We start from the raw sequence: 27629 nt of genomic DNA, 5'->3' as shown, positions 1-27629 counted from the left end.
GTCGATTATGGCAGATCTAATAACCCCAGACCCCTGGAAACAGAGATGTAGATGAGTCATTAATTGTCAGTGAAGGAAAATGACTGCTTCTATTTAAGCAGAGTTAATGCCATTTTTCTTTGAATAAGCTGCCAAAAGAACAAGATCACAAGCTATTAGAAAAACTTGAAGAAGCTGTAGCTGTGATTTGTGTCAAGCTCAGAAGGAGGAATATAGAATCTGTAGGCAAGAGCAGACATCATCAGAATAGCTGTGACTCTGGGACAGAAAATAACTCACCTGTGAGAAGAGTTCTGTTCAATATTGTATCAGTTGCTAAACAACAGCATCATGTATCTATCATAACTGTTTTTTATTTATTAAAGCTGGGAAATTTCTGATTGCCTGTGCTTGGACTTAAGGTACTTTATTTCACCCTCTTCTAAAATAAATAGTAACACTGAAGCTGCAGTGTTAAATGTGGCAGTCCTAAAAATTACTGTTGTAGCTTAATCTGGCTCCCCCCATTTTTTATTTTAATCACAAATGGGAGAAAAGAGGGAAATAGATGGTGTTTAAATTCCCAGTATGTAGTCCTTTGATGCCTATCTCTAACTAGAAGGAAATGATAGGGACAGATTAGGATGGGGATAGGGATAGATAAAACAAATAGATTTGAATGTGTGAGGTAAAGCCAGATGCTTCTTGTTATATGGGCTGCTTTTAGAAACTCAGATTTGTTTTTTTTTTCAGCCTAGAGCTGCTGATAGCTGGAGCTGTTTGGAAGTAACTTCCATTCCCAGCACCTTGCCTCCCTCAGCTCATTCCAGCTGCTGCTCTAGCAGCTTCTTGCTGGGCAGTGGTGACAGAAACAGAGTTAGGGGTGAGACAGTGGAGAAAATTGGACTGTTATTCAGCTTGGCTTTGTGGAGAGTATAGGTATGTGCTCTGCAAAACAACAGGTTTTTATTTGCAAAATCAGAATCTTCTTGCCAGAGAACTCTTTAAAGGGCAAACCAGAGGGCAGCCTGCAGCAAAACCATTTTCTGGCTTCAGAGGTGTTGTTCTCAAGGGTCAGCATAAATCTTCAAAGCATTAAAGCTGTGGAAACAAATTGAGAGAAGAACGGAATGAAATTGTTCTTACCAAAGTAGCAAGCCAGGTTCATAGGCTTAGAAATAAAACTACCCAGAAGAGTGCAGAAGCTCCACTTCACCCTGCTCTGCTCTGTGTGAAGAGTGAGTCAGTGCAGCTGGGGCAGAGCACAATTATTGCACAGGGAGCTGGTGCAGGGACTGGGGAAGGAGAGTGAGGTTTTCCTTCAGTGGAGGAGAAAGAGGTGATGCTGTGGCCTGTGTGGGATGTGATGGAGCTGCATGAGCCATACGGAGGAGCTGCAGCACCTTTTTGGTTCTCTGACCAGTTTCTTGCTCAAACACTTTCACCCAAGCCATCATTTGGTGCATTACTGGAGAGAATTATCTTCTTGTAATGCTTTTTTCCTCTTTGGGTTTCAAGCTTCTTGACTTCTGACATGGGCATGCTTTCTGCAACTATTTTAAGTAGCTAGCTTTGCTCCCTCCAACCCTGTGTAAGCTGAGAGAATCCTGAATTTATGAATAATATTGAGTAGATGGACCTGAGCCCCAGAAATGGGGCAGGGGAAGACAAGTAAGCAGATATCTGTGTTAGTCTATCAGCATTTCTCACTTTTGACCTGAAGGACCACACAATATGCTGAGAAAACTAATCCAGCACTGAAAGCTGGCTTGCTTGAAAAATCTACAGACTTTTCCAATAATTTATTTTTCTCTCTGACACTTGCCATCAATTTATTTGCAGCTCCTGTTATGAGGAATTTACATCAAAACCTCAGGAAACCATTTAATGCTTTTTAAAACACAATGCTTTACATGAATTATTACTAAAAGCGCCTTCATGTTTTTTGAAGTATTTAAGATCTCGTTAATTAGCTGGGTTGGTTTTACATTTCACATGCACCTCACCACACTCAGCTGAAAAGTCACCACTGAATTAAATCATGGTTACTTAATCCTCAGTCATAGGTATTATGTTGATTCAAATTATATGTAACTCCTCCTACCATACATACTTTTCATCATTTCAAAGTCAACAGTTTGACAGTGACAAATGATGATTAACTCTCCTTTGTTCTCAAATTAAAAGGTATTCATTACTATTATGCACTTTTAAACTGAAAATACCAATTCCTTAACCCCATACAGATCCTAGTTGAGCAGCTAGTTGACACCTTCACTGAGAGAACCATCAAAATAACACTTTTTTCCTCTCTTTTGAACTTCTAAGCAGAAGAAAGATGTTGCTTTTTCCACTTCAAAGGCACTGCTGATTGTTTTCCAAACTCGCTGTGGAGCTGAGATGGATGCAGAGGGTGTCCTGAAGCTCAACCTGGCCTTCCAGCAAGGTCAGGACTTCATTTCTGTATTTTCTATTGCTGAAATTCATCATCACTGGAGTGACTCCTGGTTAACAGCAGTCATTGTTATCAGACTGGGAAGAAATCGAAGACACCCAGACCAAGCTGTTGAGCCATATTCTTGAGAGACTTGGTAAGGAGTAACTCTATCCCATTTTGTTAAAATAAAAGTGATGGTGATGAGAATGTTCAGAATTTGTCCATGTTTAAAATATTTTTATTCAGAGTAATATATAAAAATTGCAGAACTGCAGAAGCCTGGTAAGGGGGGGGATGAATGATCTGTAATGTACAATTGCTGCTTTTAGGCTCTCAACTTCCACATTTTGAAGCAAGAAATCTCTAAATAAATAATAGATAATTATATGCAATATATAAATGTATCATATAAATGAAAAGAATGGATTTCATTATTAATAGACTTTGCTGTGTATTCTAGTATGAATCTAGAGACAGGCTATTAGTTCTCAGAAAATGTTGTAGCCACTCAGACATCAGTTCAAAAAGGCAATTTAAAAGGAGTTTTATAACCCAGCCATAATTATGGAAGTGCTGGAGTTGGGACTGCCATTTGGTCACCCCTTGTCCTTCACACCACACAGGTCACTCAGTGGTGACTCCCAGGACAGGGTCTATTCCAGTGGTATCACCAGTGAAAGGGCCATAAGCCAGCCTGTGGGGCCTGTCCCATTGCATAACTGCTCTTCCTAATTTTTCCCTGATATTTATCACACTTCTTCTCTTTTGCATTTCACATCCAATACTTTTTTCCTGCCCCTATTTACTAATGAGAGGGATTTGGTCCTTTCACTCCCTGGGGCAAGGGAACTTACTGAAACTCCTCACCAGGAAATTTGGTTCCCATGGGTGTAAAGGAACAGAACAAGGTTTTCAGAGATGTATTTGGACCTCTTGAGTATGCAAATGCAGATTGAAATATCTGTCCTTAAAATGCTGATGGCTGCTTTTCAGGGTAGACCATAAATGCTGTGAGAACTAGCACCTGTATTAGGCTCAGAGGGAGCCTAAACATAAATCTCTCTTCTTTCCACCCACATGCTCAATGATTTTCATTTCCCCTCACCTTTGCCTATTGGTGGCCCAGGCAAATTCCTTGTTTCCTGACACTAAAAACAGTGACACAGTGATCTCCATCCTGTACCCTACTATTTCCTACTTCTATTTTTGATCACTTGTGTAAAGACAGGGGAAAAGAAAAAAAAAAAAGGAGAGAAAGATGTATCTGGGCAAAAGTTCCTGACCCTTTGGGTGCCCCTTCAGGTTTGTGTTCAGACCTTAGTGGGGAGCTGCACCAGGTGACCTCCTTATTGCTCATCAGTTGCCTGTCTCTTATGACAGGAAAATTGCAACCTTCAATTTACAAATTACTGCTCTGTCAAAACTGCTCTGCTTTGTTTTGTTTTTTTCAATGGTCTAGTGAGAAGAGCACTTTTCCAGACCATGGCAGAATTTCTAGATCCTTATTATGTTGAATACACTAGGTAATGCTTTCAAATATTTTGGCTTTTAGAATTTAAGAAGTTGTGAGATGGGATCAATTTGATCATCCCATCTGAGTGCTGTAAAATGTGCCCTTCAAACCAAACAAACCCACCAGTAAAAAGAATTGGTGTACTCTCTAATGCACTTCCAAAAAGTCATGAAAAAAGCCAAATGGCATCAGACAGATGCGGATGGGAAGTGTTGACTGATAAGTTATCAAGGTTATGCATTAAGCACTAATTAATGCAGTTCTTACTAGCAGTTGAATCTCATTTTTTTTCAGTTTTCTTCCTGGGAATGTCACATGGAAACATGAAGTGTCTTGCATGAGTGGAATTTTGGGCTCTAACTTGTGATCTTTGGCAATTAGTATTGCAGTGATGTTAAAAAAAAGAAGTGTTTCCTACTGTCTGCATCACTCATTAGTTAAAATGCTCCACCAGGAGCAAATAAGAAGTCTTCCTTTATTGTTTGTAATTTAATATAAATAGCAATGCTACTTAACACACAGAGCTGTGATTAGGAGTGTCCCTCTTCACTCAGGCTGGGCTGGGGGAAACAAGATCAGAGGTTACTTTAGAAGAGGAAGAGTTACCTAAACAGAAGAAAAACTGGAATGGAGTGTCAACATGACTTATGTGATGTTGTATGGCAGGTCAGTGACAGAGCTGGGACTGCAATGGTGACAAATCATGGACCTGTTTGGTCTTATTTGGGGAGACTGGGGGAAGGAACACAACACTGGTTTTTAAGGAGCACGGTGTGCATAGTTGTCCACACATTAAGTGAAAAATACTCTTAATTTATCCCTTTTTATAAACTAATTTTAAAGAGAATTTAAATGATTTTAATTAATGACCTGAAAATATTTTAAATCTATTTTTTACCTTAAAATTGAGACAAAGTTTCTCTTTCTTAAAGTGGCACAAAACCTGGGGTTTTTTTGTAATTGAAATGTTAATGTTCCAATCTTTATCTTTCATTCAACTTCTCCATCAAGACAGAAAGCGACAAAGTTTGAGCGAATCACTACTTTAGGTAAAAAATGACATGAAAAATAAATGCCAGAGGAAAAGAGTAATTAAATTCTGTCTTAAATAAGATGCCTTGCGCTTGAATTTCAAGAACTCTATGGCATAACTAGGATCACCTCTATAAAATAATTTGGTACTTTTTAACAAGGAAGAAGAAACTATTTCATGAAACTTCACATATTTTTAAAAATCATGTTTGTTTGAATAATGGACTCAGCTGTTCTGTGAATTCTGCCAGTCCAAGCGTGCTGCAAAGCACTTGCTTTAAAAGCCACCATTCATTCCTTTTGTTTGGAGGAGGCTCTCTGAGATTAGATGACTTTTAGAAGAAGATAAAGCTGGAGGCTCTGCATGGGCCCTGTCTGCAGACGTGACCCATGCCAGGGGCTCTGGCTTTCCTCCTCCTTGCAGTGCCTGCCCTCAGGAGAGAGCCTGGACCAGGAGGTAGAGGCTGGACAGGGCTCCTGGAGCAGTTTCCACTTTGCCAGGTACTTGGAAGAGAACACAGGGGCTAAGCAGGAGTTGAGGTTCTCACTCAGGTGACCTGGTGACCACGTTCAGCACTGAGCAGGTGCTCCTGTGCAGACACAGTCGGTTGCTGAGTGTGTCTGTCAATTCTTGTGGCTGGAGGATGGGGGACACCTTCCCCTGCCCAGCTCCAAGAGGGGCCGCCCTGACAGGATAGACCTGTCCTGTTCCTTCATGGCACTGCGAGGTGGAAAACCAGAATCAGTGCACAAAACCCACTCCTTGTGCTGCCCATGGTCACACAGCCAGGCGTCTCTGGGGTTCCCGTCACCCCGAAAATCCCTGAGCCCACCTGAGTCACACAGGCCTGAGGTGGACACGGGATTCATCCTGTCTTGACATGACTAGACGATGTAACCAAGAGCTGTGCCCGAGAAGGTTGAAGTTGGACATCAAGGTAGAATTTCTCCACGGAAAGGGTTGCCGAGCACTGGAACGTGCTGCCCAAGGGTGCGGAGGTGTTGAAGAAATTATTGGACGTGTCATTTAGTGCTCTGTTTGACCAGGTGTGATCGGTCAAAGGCTGGACTTGGTGATCTGGGAGGTCTTTCCCAAGCTTAATGGAATGGCTGTGTGACTCCCCGTGCGCGGAGCTCACTGCAGGGCGGCAGTCGCCGCGGCCGCGCCGGGCTCTGTCCCCGCAGGGCTCGGTCCCCGCAGGGCTCTGTCCCCGCAGGGCTCGGTCCCCGCAGGGCTCGGTCCCCGCAGGGCTCTGTCCCCGCAGGGCTCTGTCCCCGCAGAGCTCGGTCCCCGCGGGGCTCGGTCCCCGCAAGGCTCGGTCCCCGCAGGGCTCTGTCCCCGCAGAGCTCGGTCCCCGCAGAGCTCGGTCCCCGCAGGGCTCAGCCCCCACGGGGCCCCGGGCAGGGGGCGGGGGGAGGCAGGGCTGGCCCGGCCCTATAACCGGAGCTATAAGAGCCGCAGGCGGCGGGGCTGGTCCGGCCTCAGCCGCGTTTGCCGGGAGCGGGAGGGACCGTGCGCGGCCACCATGTGCGGTGAGTGACGGCCGGCGGGCCGAGCCCGGCCAGCAAGGGACAAGGGCCGCTTTGTCCCCGAGCCCAGCGGTGTCGCGGCTGCGGGTTCGCTCGGGACTGGCCCCGCTGCATCCATCCGGGGGGAGTGTGAAGGGCTGGGAGCGCCTGGCAGGTGAAGGTTAAGCCCCTCCGGCCGCCTCTTCTCCCGAGGAGCGGCGATCGCCGCTCCGTTTCTCCCTCCCTCCCTCCCAGAGCCCTCGGTGCCTGGCGACGTGTCCCCGGGTTTTGGGATGGAAATCGTCCCGTTCCCACCGCTCGGCTGCCCCGGGGGTGCCCGGGGTGCGTGGTTAACCTCTGCTCCTGGTGCCGCTGCCTGTAATGCGCGGGATGCGCTGGGCTCTGTTTTTCCTAATCCGGGACTAGGGATTGATTAATCGTGACTCACTTCCGAGTTGCGGCGATAAGGGAGAGTGTGGTTTTCAAACAAAGGCAGTGAAGGACCTTATTTCTTAGCTGTGGTGAGTTTATTCACCTCATTTTATCTAATAAAGATGAGATGGTAAAGATAATTCCTATAGCGTGTACATAATTGCTTAGATATGCTTCGGATCACATCGAAATCGAAGTGTGGGTTCATAAGCTGCTAATGCGATTGTATTTGGTTATGGAGGAAAGTTTGGTGAAGCTTTGCCAATCTGTCCCTGACATCTCCTGTCAGGTCTGCTGAAAGTATAAAAATTTGCACTTGTACTTCTTAGTCGTCGACAACAAAACCTCTTTTGTGGGCTGCAGGCTGAAAGTGAGTAGAGTTACTGCTCCCAAAATTGTACTTTCTGAATTAGGTATCTTCTCCTTGCCTCCACATCCTTTTTAATTGTAACCTCAGAAAGAGCAAGGAGCTCAGGAATCCTCTTTCACTTGAATGGAAACACGAGGTGATATTGTTTGGGCTCCTATTGTTTGAGCTCCCGTGTGACAGATCACTATCAATGAGACAAACTCGGTGCCCTCTGAACAAAACCCCTCCAGGTGAGGGACTTGGCTCAGTGCCTGAGCCACCCTCGGGTACTCACGGCCAGCCCCGAGACACATAATGGTAATATCAAAAACTTGGCATGTCTGGGCTGTGTATTGATTGGGAAGTGAGGGTGTTAACAGCGTTCAAGGAGTTCGGTAGAACTTGGGGTGGAGCAAGTGACTCAGTATGAAATGGCAAAGAGCAGCAGTTCATGAAGGGTGAGAGTAGAGCTGTTGTGGTTTTTTTCCCATCAGCATTTAGAGACCTTTTATATTACTTTTGTTTTTATGAAAGATAGCCCCCAGCCTGCTATGCTGATCTCTGTAGGGAGTGTAGGAGTTCTTGAGACTGCAACTAGCAGTTTCAAAATTACTTTTTGTTGTTGTTGCTTTTTCCCTCCCCCCATATATTTCTAGGTTTGAGTGCTGATAATAGACAGCTAATGTGTTTTCTTTGGCTTCAGGTAGCACGTGAAGAGTTACAGCTCTTGGTTTATGCTTTGAAAATATATGAATATCATAAATACTTCTCTAAACATGCTTGTAAGGAAGCAAAGTTGAGATGTTATCACTCTCACATGTAGGACAGTATAGCAAAAGTATTCAAGCAAAAGTATTCAGGGTTTAAAAACAGTCAAGATGCACTTAAACTGATGACCTCTTTTAAATCAAAGGTAATTTTCATCAGGATATGAAGTTGAGACTTTTTCAAAGCAAAGTTTCTGGCATCAACAATGTGCTTACCCAATAGATATATCCTTTTATTTTTCAAAAAATAAATAATAATTTTCTTAAAACTTCAAGTATAGGCTGCCCCCTTCTTGATTTTGGTAAAGTCTTGCAATTGCAAGAGTTCTTGTGGAATTTTCCCACGAAAAATACTCAAATTACTCTTCTTCCTTTTGATGCTCTGCTTGTAAATCCTGAAAGAGGAAGCTCTAAAGTCTTGATATGCACGTAAAGGGAGAGCCTTGCTTTCAGTGTCTGCATGTGATGGAAGCTGGTTTTGGTAATGTTTTACCAACCTTCTCTTTCTCTTTTTAGTATCTGCTGTTAAAGGCAAACCATACATGATTCATCCTTCTAAGCAAACTGTGATTATGGAAAGTTATAAACTAGATTTAACATTCAATCAAGAGGGCAATGTCCTAGTAAAACACTTCTTGGGTGCTTTTCCTGGATTTTAAGTTTTTGAATCTTCTTAGGGAAGCAAGATCTGGAAATAGGCAGAGGCACCTAATACCTTGAGGAGGTCATCAAAAGGAACTTGTTAGCATCACAAAACTCTTATCATAAGTATGATTCAACTGAGAATCAGTCATCCTGGTGTGCTTCCAGAAAGAATTAAGATACAAGGAGTCTTTATCAGAAGTTGTTTCTACATGAGTTGAGTAATGTGCTTTAAATCTGGCCAAATTATGACCGTGAAGGGAAAAAATATGTAAGTGGATAAATCATGAAACAGAAACGTACTAGAGAAAGTGTTACTCTCAGTGCTTAAAGTAAGATTTATTTCCCTTAACTGAAAGAGTTTATAACATGTTCTTTGAAGTCAGGCTTCAGCTATTGTTTTCATTTTAAGTGGCCTCTGGTGACTTCTGCATCTTCTAATACACGTGTGTGGAAATGCAGCTCCAATTCCCTGGAAACAAGGATCTTTTCAACAATTGCAGCACATTGGCAGCATTGTAAGGATGGTCCCAGAGGAAGGTTCTTCCTGGAGCTCTGTGCAGTGAAAGATGCCGCATGGAACATATAAGGATATTGAGGCTTAAATTCATTGTGAAATCTGGCCTAGAAAGTAGAGCTGGATTTGAAATGAGGTGTGTGGCAATGTTTTGGAATGATGTTGAGAAATTTGTATTGAAGAAATTGAAGAATGCTGCTCTTGAGGTTCGTGGTTAGTGCCAGTGAATGGTAAATATCTGCCTGGAAAAATGATCAACAGGCTCTCAGTCTAAAGCGACCGCTTATAACCAGAGGCATTATTTTTCAAGGCATCCATGAAGAGCAGTATTAAGCAGTTCAAATTCCCAAATACCTCCTTAAATGCAACTATTGTCTTAATGTCTCTGTTAATGTTGGATGCGCTAGAAATAATTAGGCTGAGATCCTCATAAATCTCTTTTCTGAAGCAGAAAAGTATTATCCACCCTTTAATCTTTCCTAAATAAATTCAGAGGCAAATGTAATACTCTTTGTTTCACTGTCAAATCAACAGTTTTAATGTCTTATAAACCAGTGGAATAACCAAATTCACAGTATTATTTATAAGGGAGATTTATTGGTGTATCCTTATAACAGCTTCTTCACTATGGCCATTTACAGTTCAAACGCCTTAATTGAGGGGGAAGAGGGTATTAAATTTCAAACAAAGGCTTTCTCTAAAACACTCGCCTGAACTACTTATCTGTTGAGCTCTTAAAGTCTGGTTTTTTCCTAACTGTGGTCTCCAGTCCTGACTTGTTGCTTGCAGAAACTGTTGAAACAGTGAAATTAGTTGTTTCTTTTTTACTGGGGCACAGATTTGCGAGAGTTAATTAAAGGGCCTAATGTATCCATATAAATACTGGAGTCCCAGGAAGAGCAGTAGACAGAGAAAGGAATGGCTCCTTTCCTTTGCAGGTGACTCTTTTATTACACCTTTTCTAAAGATAATTAGAAGGGTGTAAGGGATGTTGTTTTAAAAAACGCCTGTGTACTTCCAAAATAATAAAAAAATAAATTAGGATGGGGAGCTCAGCCCTCAACTGCAAAAGCCTGTCCTTGGTGACAGGTCTGTTCAGGAGAAGAGGAGCAGACTGCCGGGCTGTCTCTCGCAGGCTCTTGGCCCCGTGGGCAGGGAGCGAGCTCGGGGCAGGCACAGCGCTCTTGTGCCCGGCTGGCTTTGGCAGGATTGTGCTGGGGCACCGCCTGTGTTTTGGGTGACCCTGTTTTGTACCTTCTGTTTCTGTCCTTTGTTGTCCTACCCTATTGACTTCTGCCCTTTCCTGGTGTTTTCTTCCCCAGTCTCTTTCTGCTGGAGTGACTGTTGCATACGGGATTAAGTTGGAGCCTTTCAGAAATTAGATGTTGTGCCTCGTACCTACCCATGGGTATTTAAGGCCATGACTTGGATTACAAAAGTCTCCTTGTGTTAGTACTGGTGAATATATTCCTTCTTTGAATGCCTGGATATGAAATAGATCACAATGTTCCCATTTTCAGCTGTGGTTTTAGTGAAAAGTAGAGTTTTTTTAACCTCTCCTAACTGTTTAACTCTTGCTGGGTAACATGGGGAGAGTGAAATTCACCAGTAAATTTTGTGTTGTGTGTTGAAATGAGGCTTCCGAGTCCTTCATTGTATTTGAGTTCTTTCCATCGAAAAATGCATTAGAAGGAATTGTACTAAATGGGGGGTTGGGTGCCCCTAGGACTTCTCCCTGATACTAGTTTTAAGGAGTTTTAAATTGAGTGTGAAGTGATGCACATTTTTAAAATAACCCCTTTGCTTCTTCCCTCCCTCCTTCCCCCTTTCTCTTTAACAGGAATTTTTGCTTATCTGAACTACAGAGTGCCTCGCACTAGGAAGGAAATATATGAAACCCTGATAAAAGGATTACAGAGACTGGAGTACAGAGGATATGACTCTGCAGGTACGTTAACCAACTCAATGAATTAATTTTAAGAACCAGTAGCTCATTCAATGAGTTTTTGGTACTTTCAGTGTCTGGCCTCTTGGATTTTTCTTTCTTTTTTCTACAGATTAACAGATCAGAACAAATTAACTTGATTCTTGGAGTGCTATAGCTTTCCTCAGGACTTAAAATTGGGTGTTTAGCTCTGTAATTAGACAGCTGAGGTTAGTACACGTAAGCAAAACAAACAGGGATGGAAAAAGATCTTTATACAAGGCTATGTAGTTTGTGCTTCAGCCTTTTTTTGTGTATGTGAATCCCAGTGAAGGATGGGGGAGACTAAACTTGTCTTAAATTTGAGTTGGCTCATTTCATCAGGCAAAATATTTCAGTCTGTTGTCAAATGCAATTTGAGCTGGTTCGTGTATGTTTTAATCTGAGCAGTAGATATGGACTTGAGGTAGTTTCATTTGAGCATGCACAGGTCTAGCAACAAACTTCAAATATATCCCTTTAAAGGGTAATTTAACAATACTCATTTCAGTGGTGTGTGCCTGTACGTATTTTCTCAGCCTTTTCCTCATTCTAGTATACTTCGTGCTTTAAACAACATTTATGACTGTATCCTGTGCTGTAGGAGTGGCAATTGATGGAAATAATAATGAAGATAAAGATAGATTCATCAAACTGGTAAAGAAAAGAGGAAAAGTAAAGGCCCTGGAAGAAGAGTTGTACAGTAAGTGTTAAAAATGACCCCTTTGCTTTGGCCTCCCAGTCAGATGCCATCTGCATCTCAGCAGAAAGTCAGACCATAAAATTGCAGTTATGATTTTGCATCAGAAGTAACTGCATTGAGAAATCCAAGCAGCCAATTGTTTTGTGCTGCTCAAATCTGTATTTAAAAAGCAAGCTGATCTTCAGATCACTGTGAGATTTTCAATCTGTACTCCCTTCTTTTGGTTGCTCCTTTGTTCAAAACCTAGGCTCCTTTGGCACTTTACTTATGTGATTTCTGTGCTGCATGGCTGAAATGCTGAAACATGCACTCCAACAGAATTTACGACCATTTAAGCAGCTGGCTGTCATCACAATCTGCTTTATGCAGTGCTTCCATCTGTGAAAGGCTGAAGTTGTGTTTTAATACATTCACATTATAATTTGTAGTAATGGGGTCTGTGACTATTGGCTAAAAATGCTCATGTCTTGGCAAACAAGGTTTTAATCACAGTAGCTTGAACTTTCTGAAGTGTAATGTCAAGAAAGCAAATGGCTTAAAAAAACCCTAGAAGATAGCATTTAGATTTTTGCCTGTAGGAATTGTCTTTGTTTTACTAATCATGTGTATGTGTGTGTGTGTGTGTGCGAAGGGCGGCGGGGAGAGGCAATATTAGTTATTCAGTAAACTGAATTTCTCCTGTATAGAACAAGATGACCTGGATTCAAAAACAGATTTTGATACACATTTTGGAATTGCTCATACTCGCTGGGCGACCCATGGAGTACCAAGTGCAATAAATAGTCACCCTCAGAGATCAGATAAAAGGAATGGTAAGCAATCTCTGCAGCACCTGAACCACACGAATCTGAAGTGATTAAATCCACAGAGCACATATATTCTTACTATTACATGGTATCTATTTTTCATGCTAGGGCTAAGCTGTTGCCATTTTATTTAGCTCAGACACTTTTAATATGAAATAGCCTCTTCTCAAGCTAAAGTAACATTAAAAATTAATGAGATCTGTTCTCTGAAAATTGCAAGTTAATTAAAGTACAACATTCTTGTTCTGAAAGGTAAGACTAAAAATATGTATGTGTCAATATTGCCTGGTCCAGAAAAGTGAGATTTCATATAATTCTTTATTTGAGATGGCTTGGTGCTCTACTAGGTGTGGCTTAGAGCTCTCAATAATTTGGAACTGCTTTTGTGTACTTTCAGGATTTGTAAGTTTCTGCCTTCAGTTGTCGGTATTGGGGTAAACTATAGGTCTGAAAGCTATAGCAGGTGGTTACAAGTGTACTTCTACTTTTTTTTCCCATGTAATTTTGTGTTTTGGATTAAATATCTTAATTTTTTGTTGCCCGTTAATATATATCTATTTTTTCTCTTAGAATTTGTTGTCATCCATAATGGAATCATCACAAACTATAAGGACCTAAGAAAATTTCTGGTGAGTCTGTGGCAACTCAATTCTAAACCTAGAAAGTTAATACTCCCCCAAACTACCATCAGATCTTTTATGACTTTGGTGGAACGTGAATTCAAGTTTCTTGATATCATCTATAAAAAAGCTGTGTGAACGAGTCTGCCTAATAAAGATACTCGGGAGCTGGTGAACTGCAATATGTTCCTGTAATCCTAAATGCAAAGTATCGATGAGTAGAGTAGCAGTTTGTGCTGAGATTCTCTGAGAGGGTGTATGGAGTGGGCTCCCTCCTGTCTCTTGGTGCTTGACAGATGCTAAGTAAGTCTTACTATGTCTTATTCCAGTATTTCCCAAAGAGTATCTATGACATGATAAATCCTTATTTTTTATCTACAGTGATTTATATCCACTGGTCCAATGTAGTGCTCTGAGCTCTGACTGCAGTTTCTTGTGGGAGGCAGCTGAGAGGCTCTTCAGTGTTTCTTGACTGAGGAGGGACAGAATTTTTACTCTTCTTTATGGTATTTCAGGAGAGCAAAGGATATGAATTTGAATCTGAAACAGATACAGAAACAATCCCCAAACTGATCAAATACATGTATGACAACAGAGAGAGTGAAGACACCAGTTTTTCAGCTTTGGTAGAGAGAGTTATTCAACAGCTGGTAAGTGGGAAATTACTTTTTTTTCCCCTGTACAACAGTATAAGCTACTTGCAGGGGTTTCTTAGCTTTCTGCCTTATGCATTTAGATCTTCTGCAGGAGTTCTTAGGAGGTGCTGCAAATAACATTTTCAGGCTTCTAAATAATGCTTAATAGACCAAGAAACATGATTAAAATTTTGGATACTTCAAAGGCTTTTCACTGTTAAATCTTTAAATTGCAGTAGCAGCAGGTTTTGTTTGTTTGGTTTTTGTTTTTAGCAAGAAGTTAACACAGCTTTTTTAATGAAGCAGTTTAATTTAAAAAAAAGTAGTAGGAGCCTCTGGGAGTTAAAATCTCTCATAAATGGCACTGTGTTCCTAAAGGTTATTCTGATCGTGTTGAAACACTGCTGTGATTCAAGTTTGGCTAATGCCTTGGCTCTCCTATTTGGAAATAGATCTAACAAGCTGGACTGGTTTCCAAACTGTGAAGTGGGAATCTACTGTTACTCAGTATGTGAATGCTTAACAACTTTGATAGATGCATTGCAAACTTGGAGAAAGCTGGCTTTGTTTCCTCCCCCAGTCTCCGGGCAGATGTTTTCCCTCCCCTTCCTGCAGTTTCTTACACTCTTTTCACCTCCTGTCTCCTCTTTAAAGCAGCTCTGTAGGATTCCTTGGAGCAGGGCTGGAATCTGCACCAAATCAAGGCCTGTGTGGGTCAAGAGGAAGCAGCCACAGAGCTGAGGGGAAGAAGAAGAGGGGCAGGATGCTCTGAGGGGAGCCCTGGGAAGGGAGGGAATGTCACCATCTCTGTCCTGCTGGCAGGGTGGGGGGGCCTTGGCTCCTGCTTTGGGAATCCTCCTCCAGGAGTTTGCTGGCTGTGTTAGTACTGTAGAATTGTTTCTGCGTTTCTTTCTGGTGTTGTGGTTTGTATTTTGTTTTTTGAGTACGTTAATGAGAATTTGCTGCTTGAACTGGAAATAGTAACTCCGGGTTTTTAGTTGGAACTGCAGGGCAATGCACTACATGCAAAGTCTGATTGAAGGGCTTAGCTAAAGTAAATGTCTAACAGTCTTTGTGTTGATTACAAGTAACATCTCTGATATTTTCATAACCTTTGCGCTAGGGTTTATTGTTTTTATTTACAAAGAGAGGCTAAGTGCTCACTTCCTGATCTTTCATCTGTTGCACTGTTAATGTGCATGTCAGCTTGTTCTGCTCCATGGCCAATTCCTTTAAAGGTGCAGCCTGCCTCCAGGAAGAGGTTCCTGATAGCAGCTCCTTCAGTGCCTCTTCAGAGAGGGGCCCCCATTTAATGACATGCAACTATTTGAGACAAGTTGTTTAGGATCTCTTTTGGTTTTGTTTTTGTTTTTCCTTTGTGTTCATGGCTTCCAGGAAGGTGCTTTTGCATTGGTTTTCAAGAGCATCCATTACCCAGGTGAAGCTGTTGCTACCAGGTTAGTAAAAGTCCATTTTATACATAATGCATGCTTTTTATTAGGGTAAAAAAAAAAAAAAGTCGACCTCTCTTAAAGATACTAAAATATTGATGTTTAAAGTGCTTAATTAACCAAAATCAGTGAGTCAATAAAGAATCTCAGTGTATCTTGTGTTTCAAAATTTGTATTAAGAGCATGCTAACATTTTTCCTACATCAAAAAGGGCAGAGGGAAGGGATATTGTTCAGTTTTAGTTCCCACTGAGTAAAGACTGAGATAAGTGTATTCATGTTGGCTGAAGACCATCACAGTAACAGGTTATACAAATGGTGTTCTATAGCTGTCATAACATTTATGGTGTCTTTCTGTGTAAGTTCTACTTTTATTTACGACTTGAAAAAAACTTTCAGGAAATGTAAAGATATTAAAATAGCAAGTGATGTAGCAAGTGATTAAAATAGTAAGTGATGGGGATAAAGACTGTTTTATATTACAACCCAAAATGCCCATTGCTTTGGTGTTCTAAAATAAGACTGCATTAAAATTTTGAAAAAGCCAGCTGCACCATCACTTCAACTGGAGAACTTCTTCTGAAATGAAGCATTCTATATGTGGTTCAGGTTTGGGTTTTTAGGGCTGAGGGACTTAAGAGAAGTGAATCTTTTAATCTGAATGTGACTTGTTCTTTCATTCCTGTGATATTTTTTTTTAATAAGGTCTCCAGTGACATGTAACCTATATAATTAAAAAATGGTCTTAATATTCTACAGTTTGAGGTGCAGTAGGGATGGTTGATGTTTCTGAGTTTGAAAGGCTAAAGAGTGTAATGATATTGTAATTCTAAAGAGCATGGAGCTTATTGTCTCACTTTAGAGGCAAAGTAAGCTTTGGTTCAAATTGGTCCCTGTACTAAGCTGTTTTCTAATTACTGGAAAGATAACATCTGGTTCATGTACATCTTCCTCTCCCTGGATATAGTTTACAGGTAAAGAATCACCAATGCACATAGTAATTACTTATATAATAATACTTGGTGAATCTTACAGAAGAACTAAGTTTGTATGACTCCTGTCATGCAATGGCCTTAGGATCATGCTTGAAGGAGGCTCGTTTGATTTAGGAAGCTAGATGGGATATTGTCTTTTCAGCTTCACTGAAGTCTGGTAACTTCTTTGTATGCACATTTCTCTTTATAAACTTGAGTGTTTTCCTTTCTGTAGGAGAGGGAGTCCTTTGCTCATTGGGGTTCGGAGCAAGTACAAGCTCTCAACTGAACAGATTCCAGTTTTGTACAGAACATGTAAGTTGATAAATCAAATGGCATTATTTTTAAGAACGAAAATTACTGTTACTTTATGATTAGAAATTAGGTTAATTGATTTTAGTACCATAAAACTACCAGCCAATGCCCCAAATAGCTTATTGGCTGGGGATATTTTTATACTACTGAATATGTAGTTTATGTGAAAGTCCCATACCCCAACCTATTTCTGTAACTGTGATATCCTAAACTGGTGTAGACTGTAATTTTAACTTAAACAGAACTGGTTTTGAATTTAGAATGTCTCACTTCTTTAACAGGCAACATTGAGAATGTGAAGAACATCTGCAATTCCCAAATGAAAAGACTGGACAGCTCAACCTGCCTTCATGCTGTTGGGGATAAGGCAGTAGAATTCTTCTTTGCTTCAGATGCAAGGTAGTAAAAGTACTTCAACTTTGCTGAAAATACTTTTTATTTTTTGTTTAAAAATGAGATAGTTCTGGAAATCTAAGATGCCTTGTTCTTGTACAGCAGCTTTCTGAAAGAAGAGCTTTTCATCCAGGTAACATCAGAAAACCCCCAGGCTCAGGTGCTTGAGAAATGTTTGCAGTTCAAATGCTGCTGACAAACCTTCACAAGTGTAATATCTGTCAGTTGCTGACCTCTATGTGAAAAACATCCAGTGTAGGAAAGTAATTCGGGTAAAATGACACTCATCAGCTGAGCATTTGGGCAGACTACAGTTGGGGTTGTGATGTTTTCAATTCAGATATGGGTGAAAGAAAATGGTGGTGTGGTTCCAAGCTGGGCAGGAGCCTGGAGATCAGGCACACATTTATCTTGGGAACAAGAGCATGACCTTAGCAGGATCCATCAAGGACACTGGGAGACCTTCAGACCAGCAGGAATGGATGCAGTGGTTCCTGAGCCTCCTGCTGTGGGTTGCTGTGAGAGTGCAGAAGGAGCAGCAGATGGAGCCATTGCCTTTAGGATGGCTCTGTCTGTACTTGCATCCAAAAGGGAGAGAGAAGCAGGGCTGGAAGTGCTCTTGTGGCATATTTAACTGCTTCGCTCTTACCAACTCTGACGTGTCTGCTTCTGTGCTATTTTTTTTTCTCTGTAGTGCTATCATTGAGCATACCAACAGAGTGATTTTCTTAGAAGATGACGACATTGCAGCTGTAACTGATGGGAAGCTCTCAATTCACCGTCTGGAGCGTTCAGCTAGTGGTGATCCTTCCCGGGCCATCCAGACCTTGCAGATGGAATTGCAGCAAATCATGAAGGGTGGGTTGAAACATCTGTAAATGAATATTATCAATGATGGATAGTTGCTGTTTGTGTAGTAGATGAGGCAGAAAACTGTTAATTTGTTGTGACAACTAACTTTTATTCAGGCTGTTTCTACTGGAAGCTGACAATTCATGTTTTGAGAGGGAGAGAGGATGGGCAGTCTGGGACTCTATCCATTTTAGCTGTGGAAAAGGCATAGATACTTCTATTTGTTTCAGTATCTAGTGAAAATATAACTAATGTTAACATGTAGTTATTGGCAAGGTATGACTAAATTAAGAATTGAAAAGGAGCACACGTTTCCTTATGAAATAATTTATTTACCTTGTCAGAATTGGGAAATGGAACCAACCAAATAGTGATCTATCCATCCTTCCCTTCTTCTTGCATATTCTAAGCTTTTATTTAGGTTAACTCAGTCAAATTAGTCTTAGAAGTTCTTTGTAACTGGAATAGACTTAAAATAAACTTAAGCATTGCCATGTCATGTTTTTGTGAACAGGTAACTTCAGTGCCTTCATGCAAAAGGAAATTTTTGAACAACCAGAGTCAGTTGTCAACACAATGAGAGGCAGGGTGAATTTTGAGAACAGCACAGGTAACGGCAAATAGCCCTTCAAACTGCATTAAGTTGCAAATATCTAGAAAATTAAAAACACCATTGATATATGTGTGTTTATTTGTTTGCAGTTCTGCTGGGGGGGCTGAAGGATCATTTGAAAGAAATCAGAAGGTGCCGAAGACTGATCATTATTGGCTGTGGGACCAGTTACCACGCTGCAGTGGCTGTATGTTCCCAGCCATGGTTGAAATGCACTTCTAACTTAATTGCTGGGGTTTCAGACAACAGTTTTGCATCTGCTTTTTCTTCTGTTTCAGACTTTCTTTCACTGAGGGGTCTCACCCTTTTATTTAGCTTTCCTTAATGCCACATTCTTTATTAATGCTCCAATGCCATTAATTACCATGCTAGAAGTTAACTTTTTCCACCTTGGTATTTAAAGCACTGGTGAGCTGTAATTAGCAGTTTTTCTAATAAGAATTAATTTATATTTTCTGACTTGTAAAATGTCCAAATGTTAGTGGGTAGCAATATTAACAAATACTGTGTTCTGCTTGAATACAGACTCGGCAAGTCCTGGAAGAATTAACTGAATTACCAGTGATGGTGGAACTTGCCAGTGACTTCCTGGATAGAAACACACCTGTATTCAGGGATGACGTGTGCTTTTTTATAAGTCAGTCAGGTGAGCTGCATTTGCTGATGAATAAGTGCAATAAGATTCCTTTCCGTGGCACTTTGCATCATGTAAGTGTGGGTACAGTTATTTAGAACACACTTGTGTAGAATTTGATGCTTTTTAGGAATCATTATTATGCTCTGCCAACCTGAAGTCAAGGTGTGAATGTTTTCCAGGTGAAACTGCAGATACACTCATGGCCTTGAGGTATTGTAAAGAACGCCGTGCTCTGACAGTTGGCATCACAAACACAGTTGGAAGTTCAATATCCCGGGAGACTGACTGTGGTGTGCACATCAATGCAGGGCCTGAGATAGGTGTGGCAAGCACAAAGGTAATCGCTGTTCAGTGTTTGACTGTCACCCTTTCAGCCCTGTGGAATACAATTCAAATTTTAATTGCAGCACTTCAAACTGAGATCATGGTCGCTCTCTGCAGAATTAGCTGCTAAATGTTTTTGTTTTGTCTGCAGGCTTACACCAGCCAATTTGTGTCTCTTGTAATGTTTGGCCTAATGATGTCTGAAGACAGAATTTCCTTGCAGAAAAGGAGACAGGAAATCATTAGTGGACTAAAATCATTGCCAGGTACATTGATATTTTGGGTTTGAGGAGGCATAGAGGTTGTTGGCAGTGTAAAATACTACTCAGGGATATTTCTTTCTCATTTAAGTTTCGGTCTCCCCCTAATCCTGAAAGGCAGACAGTATGAGAAAAATGGTCTGGTTGTTTCTGCACCATTTCCCAGTTTTACAAATGCCCTTCCAAGAAACTTGGCAGGAAGATGGAATTTTCATGGGTTGGGTTTTCTAATTACAATAAGGTAGTTTTGTATGTGAAATATTACTTAATCTCCTAAATTCATAATTTGAAATTGTTGAAGATTTCCACTTTAAAACAGATAGATAAAAGGAAACTTAATTCAAGGTGACTTTGAAATGGATATTTCACAACTTCCTTTAGAAATTCAAATGGGATGTATGAGCACTGCTTAAACCAACAGTTGCTTTAAATTTATTACTAGTAAGTAAGGCTGGAGAAAATAGCCCTAAATTCCAGTCAAAGTTGCTAAGTTAGTGGCTGAATTGTATGAAGTGTATTTGTTCTACTAAATAATTAGAACATTCTGCTACAAGCAAACTATTTTTTCCAGTTTAAAAAAAAATTGATTTCTTTTCTGTGCCTCAATAGAAATGATTAAAGAAGTCTTGTCCTTGGATGAGAAGATACATGATCTGGCTCTTGAACTGTACAAACAAAGATCATTGCTGGTTATGGGTCGTGGGTATAATTATGCCACTTGTCTGGAAGGAGCCTTGGTAGGAACTTCTCAATATTGTTTAACATTATTTAAAATGAGATTTTTTTTTTTGTTTGTTTCTGCATGATAGTTTATAATATTTTATAGCAATTTAATTCTACTGCCTAGAACTGCTCTCTATAACTAGAAGCATTTAATTAAACATGTACTTATGGTGAACCTGCATATTATATCAGTTTCCTGCTTCTTTCACATAATAAACACAGTATTTAATTGATTTTAACTTGCTGACCCATTTGAAAACAACATCAGGAAGAACACATTATGCTGATGTTGAGAGGACATGCTCATGCAGGAAAGTCATGAATTATATTATGAACATTGTGGCAAAATGGACACATATCCATCTCTCAGAGGAATTTGATGTGTTAAAGGTGAATGCAATAGCCAAAGTTGTGTTGGGTGTTTGGTTCCTAAAGTTCCTGTTGGTTACTCTGTGTACATGGGTGAGCTCTGCTGCTGCCCACAGCCTGCTAGAAATCCCAGCAGCTCCCTGTGTGTTTTCACTAATACTTGATGCTGGGTACATGTATTTGAGTGGCAGAGGTACTTGGTGTTTTGGTGTTTTGCTTCTTGTGGCTGTTGGTTTTTTAGCTGATTTAGTACTGACTTGAGGCATTTCCTTTTTTTTTTTTTTTTTTTTTCTCTTTTTTAGAAAATAAAAGAAATCACCTATATGCACTCAGAAGGTATCCTAGCTGGTGAGCTGAAACATGGGCCCTTAGCCCTAATAGATAAACAAATGCCTGTTATCATGGTGATCATGAAGGATCCTTGTTTCACCAAGTGCCAGAATGCTCTGCAACAGGTCACTGCTCGACAGGTACAGTGTTTAACTAATTTATTTCTACTGTGTTATAGGAAAAGAGATTGTGCACACTGCATTGCTGCTCACTGTGCACCTGGAAAGAGATGTACTGCTGATTATTGTTAATTATTAAGTTATAAATAAGATGCTACATCTGCATTGCAGCTTGTTATTACAAGTTATGTCAGCAGTGAAAACTGCTTTCTTATGGCTGGCTTATTTGTTTTGGGGTTTTTCTGTTTTGAAGCAAATGGAATAACGTTAAAACTCTACAGGATGAAAACATTCAAATCTTACAATATAGTGAAAATCAAGAGCCATTATGCAAGATTGGCATTGCCTTCATTAGCTACTTGAGTGTCTTCAAACACATACAGGCATGCCATGAAGAATATTTCAAAGCAGTTCTAGGCTAGCTCTTCAATTAACAGTGCAAAATTTTATTTTCAGGGTCGTCCAATCATTCTGTGCTCTAAGGAAGACACTGAAAGCTCAAAATTTGCCTATAAAACCATTGAGCTGCCTCATACAGTTGACTGCCTTCAAGGAGTGTTGAGTGTCATTCCTCTTCAGTTGCTTTCATTCCACCTGGCTGTTCTCAGAGGATATGATGTAAGTGTTTTCTATATTTAACACTCCTTTTAGTGCAGTTTTGAACTTCCTCCTACCAGTGTCAAGTGAGAGACCCAGTTATATGGCATATCTAAGATTCACTAGCTATGAAAATAGCTAGTCAATCTCATAGTGAGTGTGGTAATAGAGGTGGCATTTCAGTGCTGATTCTTCAGGTTTTTTTTTAATTAGTATCATTCTAAAAGAATTATAAAGCCCTTTTGCTTAGTTTGATTAGTTAAGAGTGCAAATGGGACTTTTTCAGAGAACCTAATTTTGAAATGCGATGTTGTACTTTAACTTGAAGTAGGTCAGTGCTTTGTACAGCTTGGTTTGTTGATGTTTTGGTGTGTCAGTTTGATAATGATGACTCATTTGGAAAGGTACCCTGTGCAAAACAAATATGTATTTGTTAGGAGGGTTTTGGAAGCACAGATGAATTCAGCTGCAAGTCACTGTCTGCAGATGTATAGTGTGTTGTGTGTGTTAATGTGTCTAGAATAAAGCAGAACTCATTAGGAAGTCTGAAAAAGTACACTAAGTGAACTGTCAAATGCAGAATGTCAGTATTACTCTGTCATACTGAAATCCTGTCTCTTCGTTCTAGGTGGACTTTCCAAGAAATTTGGCCAAATCTGTTACTGTAGAGTAATAGCCAAGAACAGCTGATGTCTTTGTCACCAGACCTCTAAATTATAATTGTAGAATGTGTTGTTCTGAATTCATAGGTAAATGGTTTTTTTTTTTCTAAAGAGAATGACAGTGCTAACTGGAAAGTGTCAGAAGAATTTATCTTGCAGCTTTAAAAGCTTTTGATGTGCCTTGTACCCAAGTGCTTTTGCTCACAGCAAATGCTCCTCTAAGTTCTGAAATTGCCAAAGAAGATAAAAATTGTTTACACATGGTATAATGAATGAACTTTTTTACTGTGCAATATATATATATATACAGCTCTCTCCAGAGTAACTGTGAACATTTTTTTTAGCCTACACTACATAACAAGTTTCAAAGATATAGTATTTATAATTACAATTTGTATAGCTTTTTTTAAGTTATTTTTTTAGTACATTGCTTATCTGTAACATTGGTAATGCTCAGAATGTAAATACTGAGCATGTTGATACTTATGTACAGTTGTTAGAGATTTTCCTTCTTCAGCCTCAAACTGGAAACTTGTCCCCTCTTTTTTCCCAGCTTCCCTTCCCCCGTTGCATCTGTGCTTCATATTTAACCAGTCATTTGAAAAGTTCTTCTGTGGCTGTAAATTCCCAGCTATGTTTTAAATTTCTGCTTCTTTCAACTGTTTTGAAAAGCCAGAATGACATTTGTTTTGTATGCCACCCCAGCTCTTATTTGCATAACATGTATAGTGCAACAGAATAAGGGAACTGGATGTCTTTCAAGTGATATTTTTGTTTGAAGAGGGTACAATGAAATGACAACGCAATTAAAAGTTTATATAATTCTTATTTTGTAGTTTTGGTTTTTTGTGTGTATGTGTCCGTGTGTTTGGGTTTTTATTGTTTTTTATTTTTTAAACCTGATGACTTCTATCTCAGTTCTGAAGAAAGTCCTATTTTACTATCATATACATTTTCAAAAGCACACTTTGCTAGTTGTAAACAAACTTGCAGTAGGGGAGCACCTATAAACCTGCAAAAAATAAGGTAGATAAACAAAAGAAGTTCTCTACTCATTTGTTTGGTTTTTATTTCCAAATGTCAAGAAAGCACAGTACTTAATTTTTCTGAGTTTTATAAACTAAGTATCTCACTAGTGAAGTTTTCTTAATTATATTCCTCTGCAGGCTTGGTTCTAAATGGAGGTGTTCAAATGTTTACTAGATTAAGAGCTTTAATGTGTTATAGCTTGTTATAATAGGAGCTACTTACTGCCCTAGTACTTTTTATAACCACATAGTAGAACCAAAATCATAATGAAAAACATATTACTAATCTGACCTAAATGCCAAGAAGATGTAACTCTGTATATCTAACATATTTTGGTAAGTGATGAAAAGGCCCCTTTCGCTTTCAATCTAGAATTAGTATTCTTTTAATATTAAAAAAGTAGAACTGTCAAAGCATATTGATGTCATCTAGTCTATGTGTGACATTACAATGATTTAGTAAAAAAACTACAGGTGCGTTTTTCTAAAATCAGCTGTGAAATTACAGAAATGAAACCTCTCCTCAGTCCTAGGAGAGGTGGAAAATTGAGTTTATTTTTAGGCAGCACCTGTTTTAAAAACAGTCCTCGTGCCAAGGCAGGGGCTATGTAATGGATAGAGGGCTGGTGATTTTTGAGTGGGGTTGAAAATAGTCCTGGGAGGGAATAAATCCCTTCCCTCCTGAGCCATCCCTCTGTAACAGCTGTGGAAGCCCATGCTCCATGTGCTATGGCAGAAGCGGTGGTTGAGGCTGCTGCCGTGTGATGCCATGGAGCCACCGGGGCCCCTTGTCCAGGGCGTGTTTACAGCACCGAGGGCTTCTCCCGGCCTGGTGCAGCTCTCAGGAACCGGCAGCAGGATCGGCACTGCAGCCGATCGTGACATGCTGCTGCTGTGAGGTGACGTCACGACTACCGAGACAGACTGACGTCAGGCAATGACATAACTACCGTGAAGGCCTGACGTCATGCGATGACATCACGACTATCGTGACATGCTGACGTCACACACAGCGCCGGGGGCAGAGGCCGAACTGCCCCGTCACTGCGGCCCTTCAGCGCCCTCCCTAAAATAGCGGCCAGCAGGTCCCGCCCCCAGGCCCGATTGGCTGAGCTCTTCCGGCGGGGTCTGCGATTGGTCAGGGCGGCTGTCGGTCAGGGCGGCGCCGTGCGGAGCGCCGGGAGGCCATTGTGGCTGGGGCAGCGGGAGGCGGCGGCCGGGGCCGGTCCGGCCGCGTCCGACCCAGGTGAGGGGGCGGCCGCGAGAGGCGTGCTGGGGCGGCGGGGCTGCAGCCGGGGCGGGACGAGCTCTGGGCCGGACGGAGTCTTCGGGGCGTCCCGCGGGCCGCTGCCGGGGCCCGGCCGCGCCGGAGGGACGCGGGGGAGCGGCGGGTCCGGGCCGGGCCGGGCCCTTCCTCCTCCGGCCGAGCCCCCCGCCCTGCCCGTGCCGCAGGGCCGGCCCCGCGGGAGCCGCCTCTGCTCGTCCTGCTCCCGTCTCGCTCCGTGCCGCCGGTGCCCGTGTGCGGCCGGCCCGCGCTCGGCGGCCCCAGAGCCCCGTCCCGGGAGGGGAGCGGGAACGAGCGCTGCGGGTCCCGGGCGGTGCGGCCGCGGCGAGCCCGGGCTCCCGGGAGCCGAAGCGATTTCTTAGCAGAAGTTTTAGGAAAGATGCGAGAAGACTCTTTCTGCTCGGTTTTTCTATAAACAGCAAAATTACAACACACGCATGTTTAAACTTTTCTCTCTTTCCACGAACTTGCCCTAGGAGACTTCTGAGATCCTTTCAGTGTTTGCGTCTGTGTGTAACAGCTGAATGATACTGTAATGGGTAGTGGTGAAATCTTCGTTTGGTCAGTAGTAATGCTGCTTGAAGAAAAAGGTCTGCTTTCCACGAGTTTCCAGTTGCGAACTACCTCTGAACTGCTGTAATCCTTCGGCGTTATTAATCTAGTGCTTTGTTAAACTTTCGTTCTAAAGGTTGTGAGTAGAGGAGTGAGGTGTAACTCATTTCATTTGGTAGTTGGACTCTTACCTTTTGATATATATCGCTGTAAAGGTTAAAAAAAACCCAAAAAACACTTGACAGCATTGGATGATAGTCCTTAAAAGGGCACACCTGAATTAGAAGTGCTTTTGCAAAGGTGAATAAGAATAGAGGGAGATTTTCTGCACAGAATTTCTGTATGTTTTCATAAATCCATGCGTGTGTCTGTGTGTATTCACTGCTAATATTGTCAGCAGTAGAATTTTAGCTTAAGGCTTAAAAATTAAACCAAGGTTTGTGTTGTTCTTGTGTTTTGTTGTCAGTAATAACATTTCTGTAACCAAAACAACCCTGGGAATGTGTTCTCAATCTTCCATAAGCTTTTGACTTGAAGATATCCAGAGTACAGATCTGGTTATTAATAAGTTGCCATTTTAATAAATATATTTTAGGAAAGTGACTGTTTAATGCAGGATATATTCTACAGTGCAGTTGCTTTCAGCTTCTGAAGATCTCTTACTGGTATTGTGTATAAAACTACTACTGGCAGGTGTGGTGTGTTGGTTATTTTTCTAGTAGGAGAATAACAGGTAAGTACTAAGAAACTTCTTTGACAGATTTACTTCTTACTTGCACAACAGGAAATCTATTTTTATTTGGGGGTTCTTGCCCCTAGAATGGATTGTCTGAAGTCCTGTGAGCAGCTACAATCCCATGGCACCTAATTTTATATTAATGTGTGTATCTATAGTAATGCGTTCAGGCAGTTTGAAGCCCGAGTGAAAGTCAAGACTCACGGAGAGGTGCTTTGCACAGAGAATTGCAAATGTGTTGAAATATATAAAACTTGAGTGTTCTGATACCCTGTTTCTCTCTTCAGAGCTTTTCTAAAGAGTTTGTCTTCATCTCCAAGTGGTTTTTGAAAGATGGCTTTGTGCAGACAATGATTCTTAAAGGGAGGGGTTTTTCAGGATCAGGATAATTTAATTTTCATATATTTCTTTATCCCTGTTACAGAAAAGTGTTTCATTAACTCCTGAAGAGGTACAGCATAGTTCTTGTATAGCTAACAAGTTGATATCCTGTAGCTTCTTGTCCAGTTTATGCAAAATCTGCATTTTTTTGGTTTTGTCTCTTAAGTCCTTGCAGAGGGAAGATCTTGATCTTCCAGCTGTACCTTTCTTATAATACTAAAGATTCGCTAAGATTCGGTGAAAGTACCATGGCTGTTCAGGAGCTGTTCATCAAAACACTTGGTACCTCAGAGTACATAGCCTTGGGGTAATGAAAAGGGATGGAAAGAAGAGTGAGATGTACTAGGAAAGTCTGGGAGCTGCTCTTGAGGCATCCTTTGGTCTCATGTTAGTGTTAGCTGGCTGTGGCTGTGGAACTGCATCTGACTGCCTTTGATATTATTGTGTAGGAGATACTGTTTTCTTCCTTTTTCTCCCTGTGACAGAGGCAGAAAGTCATCAGCCCACATTTTCCCTTTGCTAATCCTTTCTCCTCTGCTTTATTTCTAAAGCTTCTAAGAGGAAATGGCAAGTAAACTGACTGTCTAAATTGCTGCTAGATATGACCCAGGTGAATGTCTGCCTCTTAAAATGCTGCATAGATTTTGAGAAACTAGAAGGTAAAAGGACTCTAGACATTTCTTGAGAATCTCTTAAGACTATTACAGTTTGGTTTAAATTCAGTCTTTACTAGGGCTTGGAGGTCTTCCACATATTTTACTGCAGATTCCTTGAGTTGGTCAGCTGACTTAAAACATGGAAAAGATGCTGCTCCCTCCTACATGCACTGAGGAAGAGAGAAATCCAAATTCTAATTCTTGAAGCAACCAAAAGTTATTTGTGTGGCTTTGTGCCCTTCTAGGGTGGATGTATGGGTTGCTCTTGAGGCTTTTCTGTTTTGCATTGGCTCACAGATACTCGGTGGGGCCAGCGAAGAGAGAGACGAGCTGTTCTTCCTGTAACCAAAGCAGACAGCACAGAGCACGGCTGCTCTGGGGAAAGGGGCTGCTTGCATTTCCCGTTTTAAAGGAGCAAGTTTCAAGTGATTTGCTTGTGCAAATCACTCTGGGCTCTAATGGCACTATC

At 41.2% G+C, this 27629-nt stretch overlaps 1 protein-coding gene across 1 annotated transcript; it reads left to right on the top strand.

Moving 5' to 3' along the window:
* Positions 1-11010: 11010 nt before the first annotated feature.
* GFPT2 (glutamine-fructose-6-phosphate transaminase 2) lies at positions 11011-23145 on the top strand (the record flags this gene model as incomplete). Its single annotated transcript, XM_062501973.1, has 18 exons — positions 11011-11125; positions 11745-11843; positions 12530-12655; positions 13220-13278; positions 13785-13919; positions 15300-15361; positions 16564-16643; positions 16925-17042; positions 17731-17894; positions 18403-18498; positions 18591-18688; positions 19027-19147; positions 19318-19475; positions 19614-19728; positions 20332-20459; positions 21117-21284; positions 21720-21881; positions 22489-23145. Coding segments are annotated over 18 exons (2049 nt in total), but the record flags the coding sequence as incomplete, so codon positions are not given.
* Positions 23146-27629: the final 4484 nt, after the last annotated feature.

The sequence above is a fragment of the Cinclus cinclus genome, chromosome 14 (assembly GCF_963662255.1).
Source record: "Cinclus cinclus chromosome 14, bCinCin1.1, whole genome shotgun sequence".
NCBI classification, from domain to species: Eukaryota; Metazoa; Chordata; class Aves; order Passeriformes; family Cinclidae; genus Cinclus; species Cinclus cinclus.
This window is presented reverse-complemented; position numbering and strand designations above follow the sequence as displayed.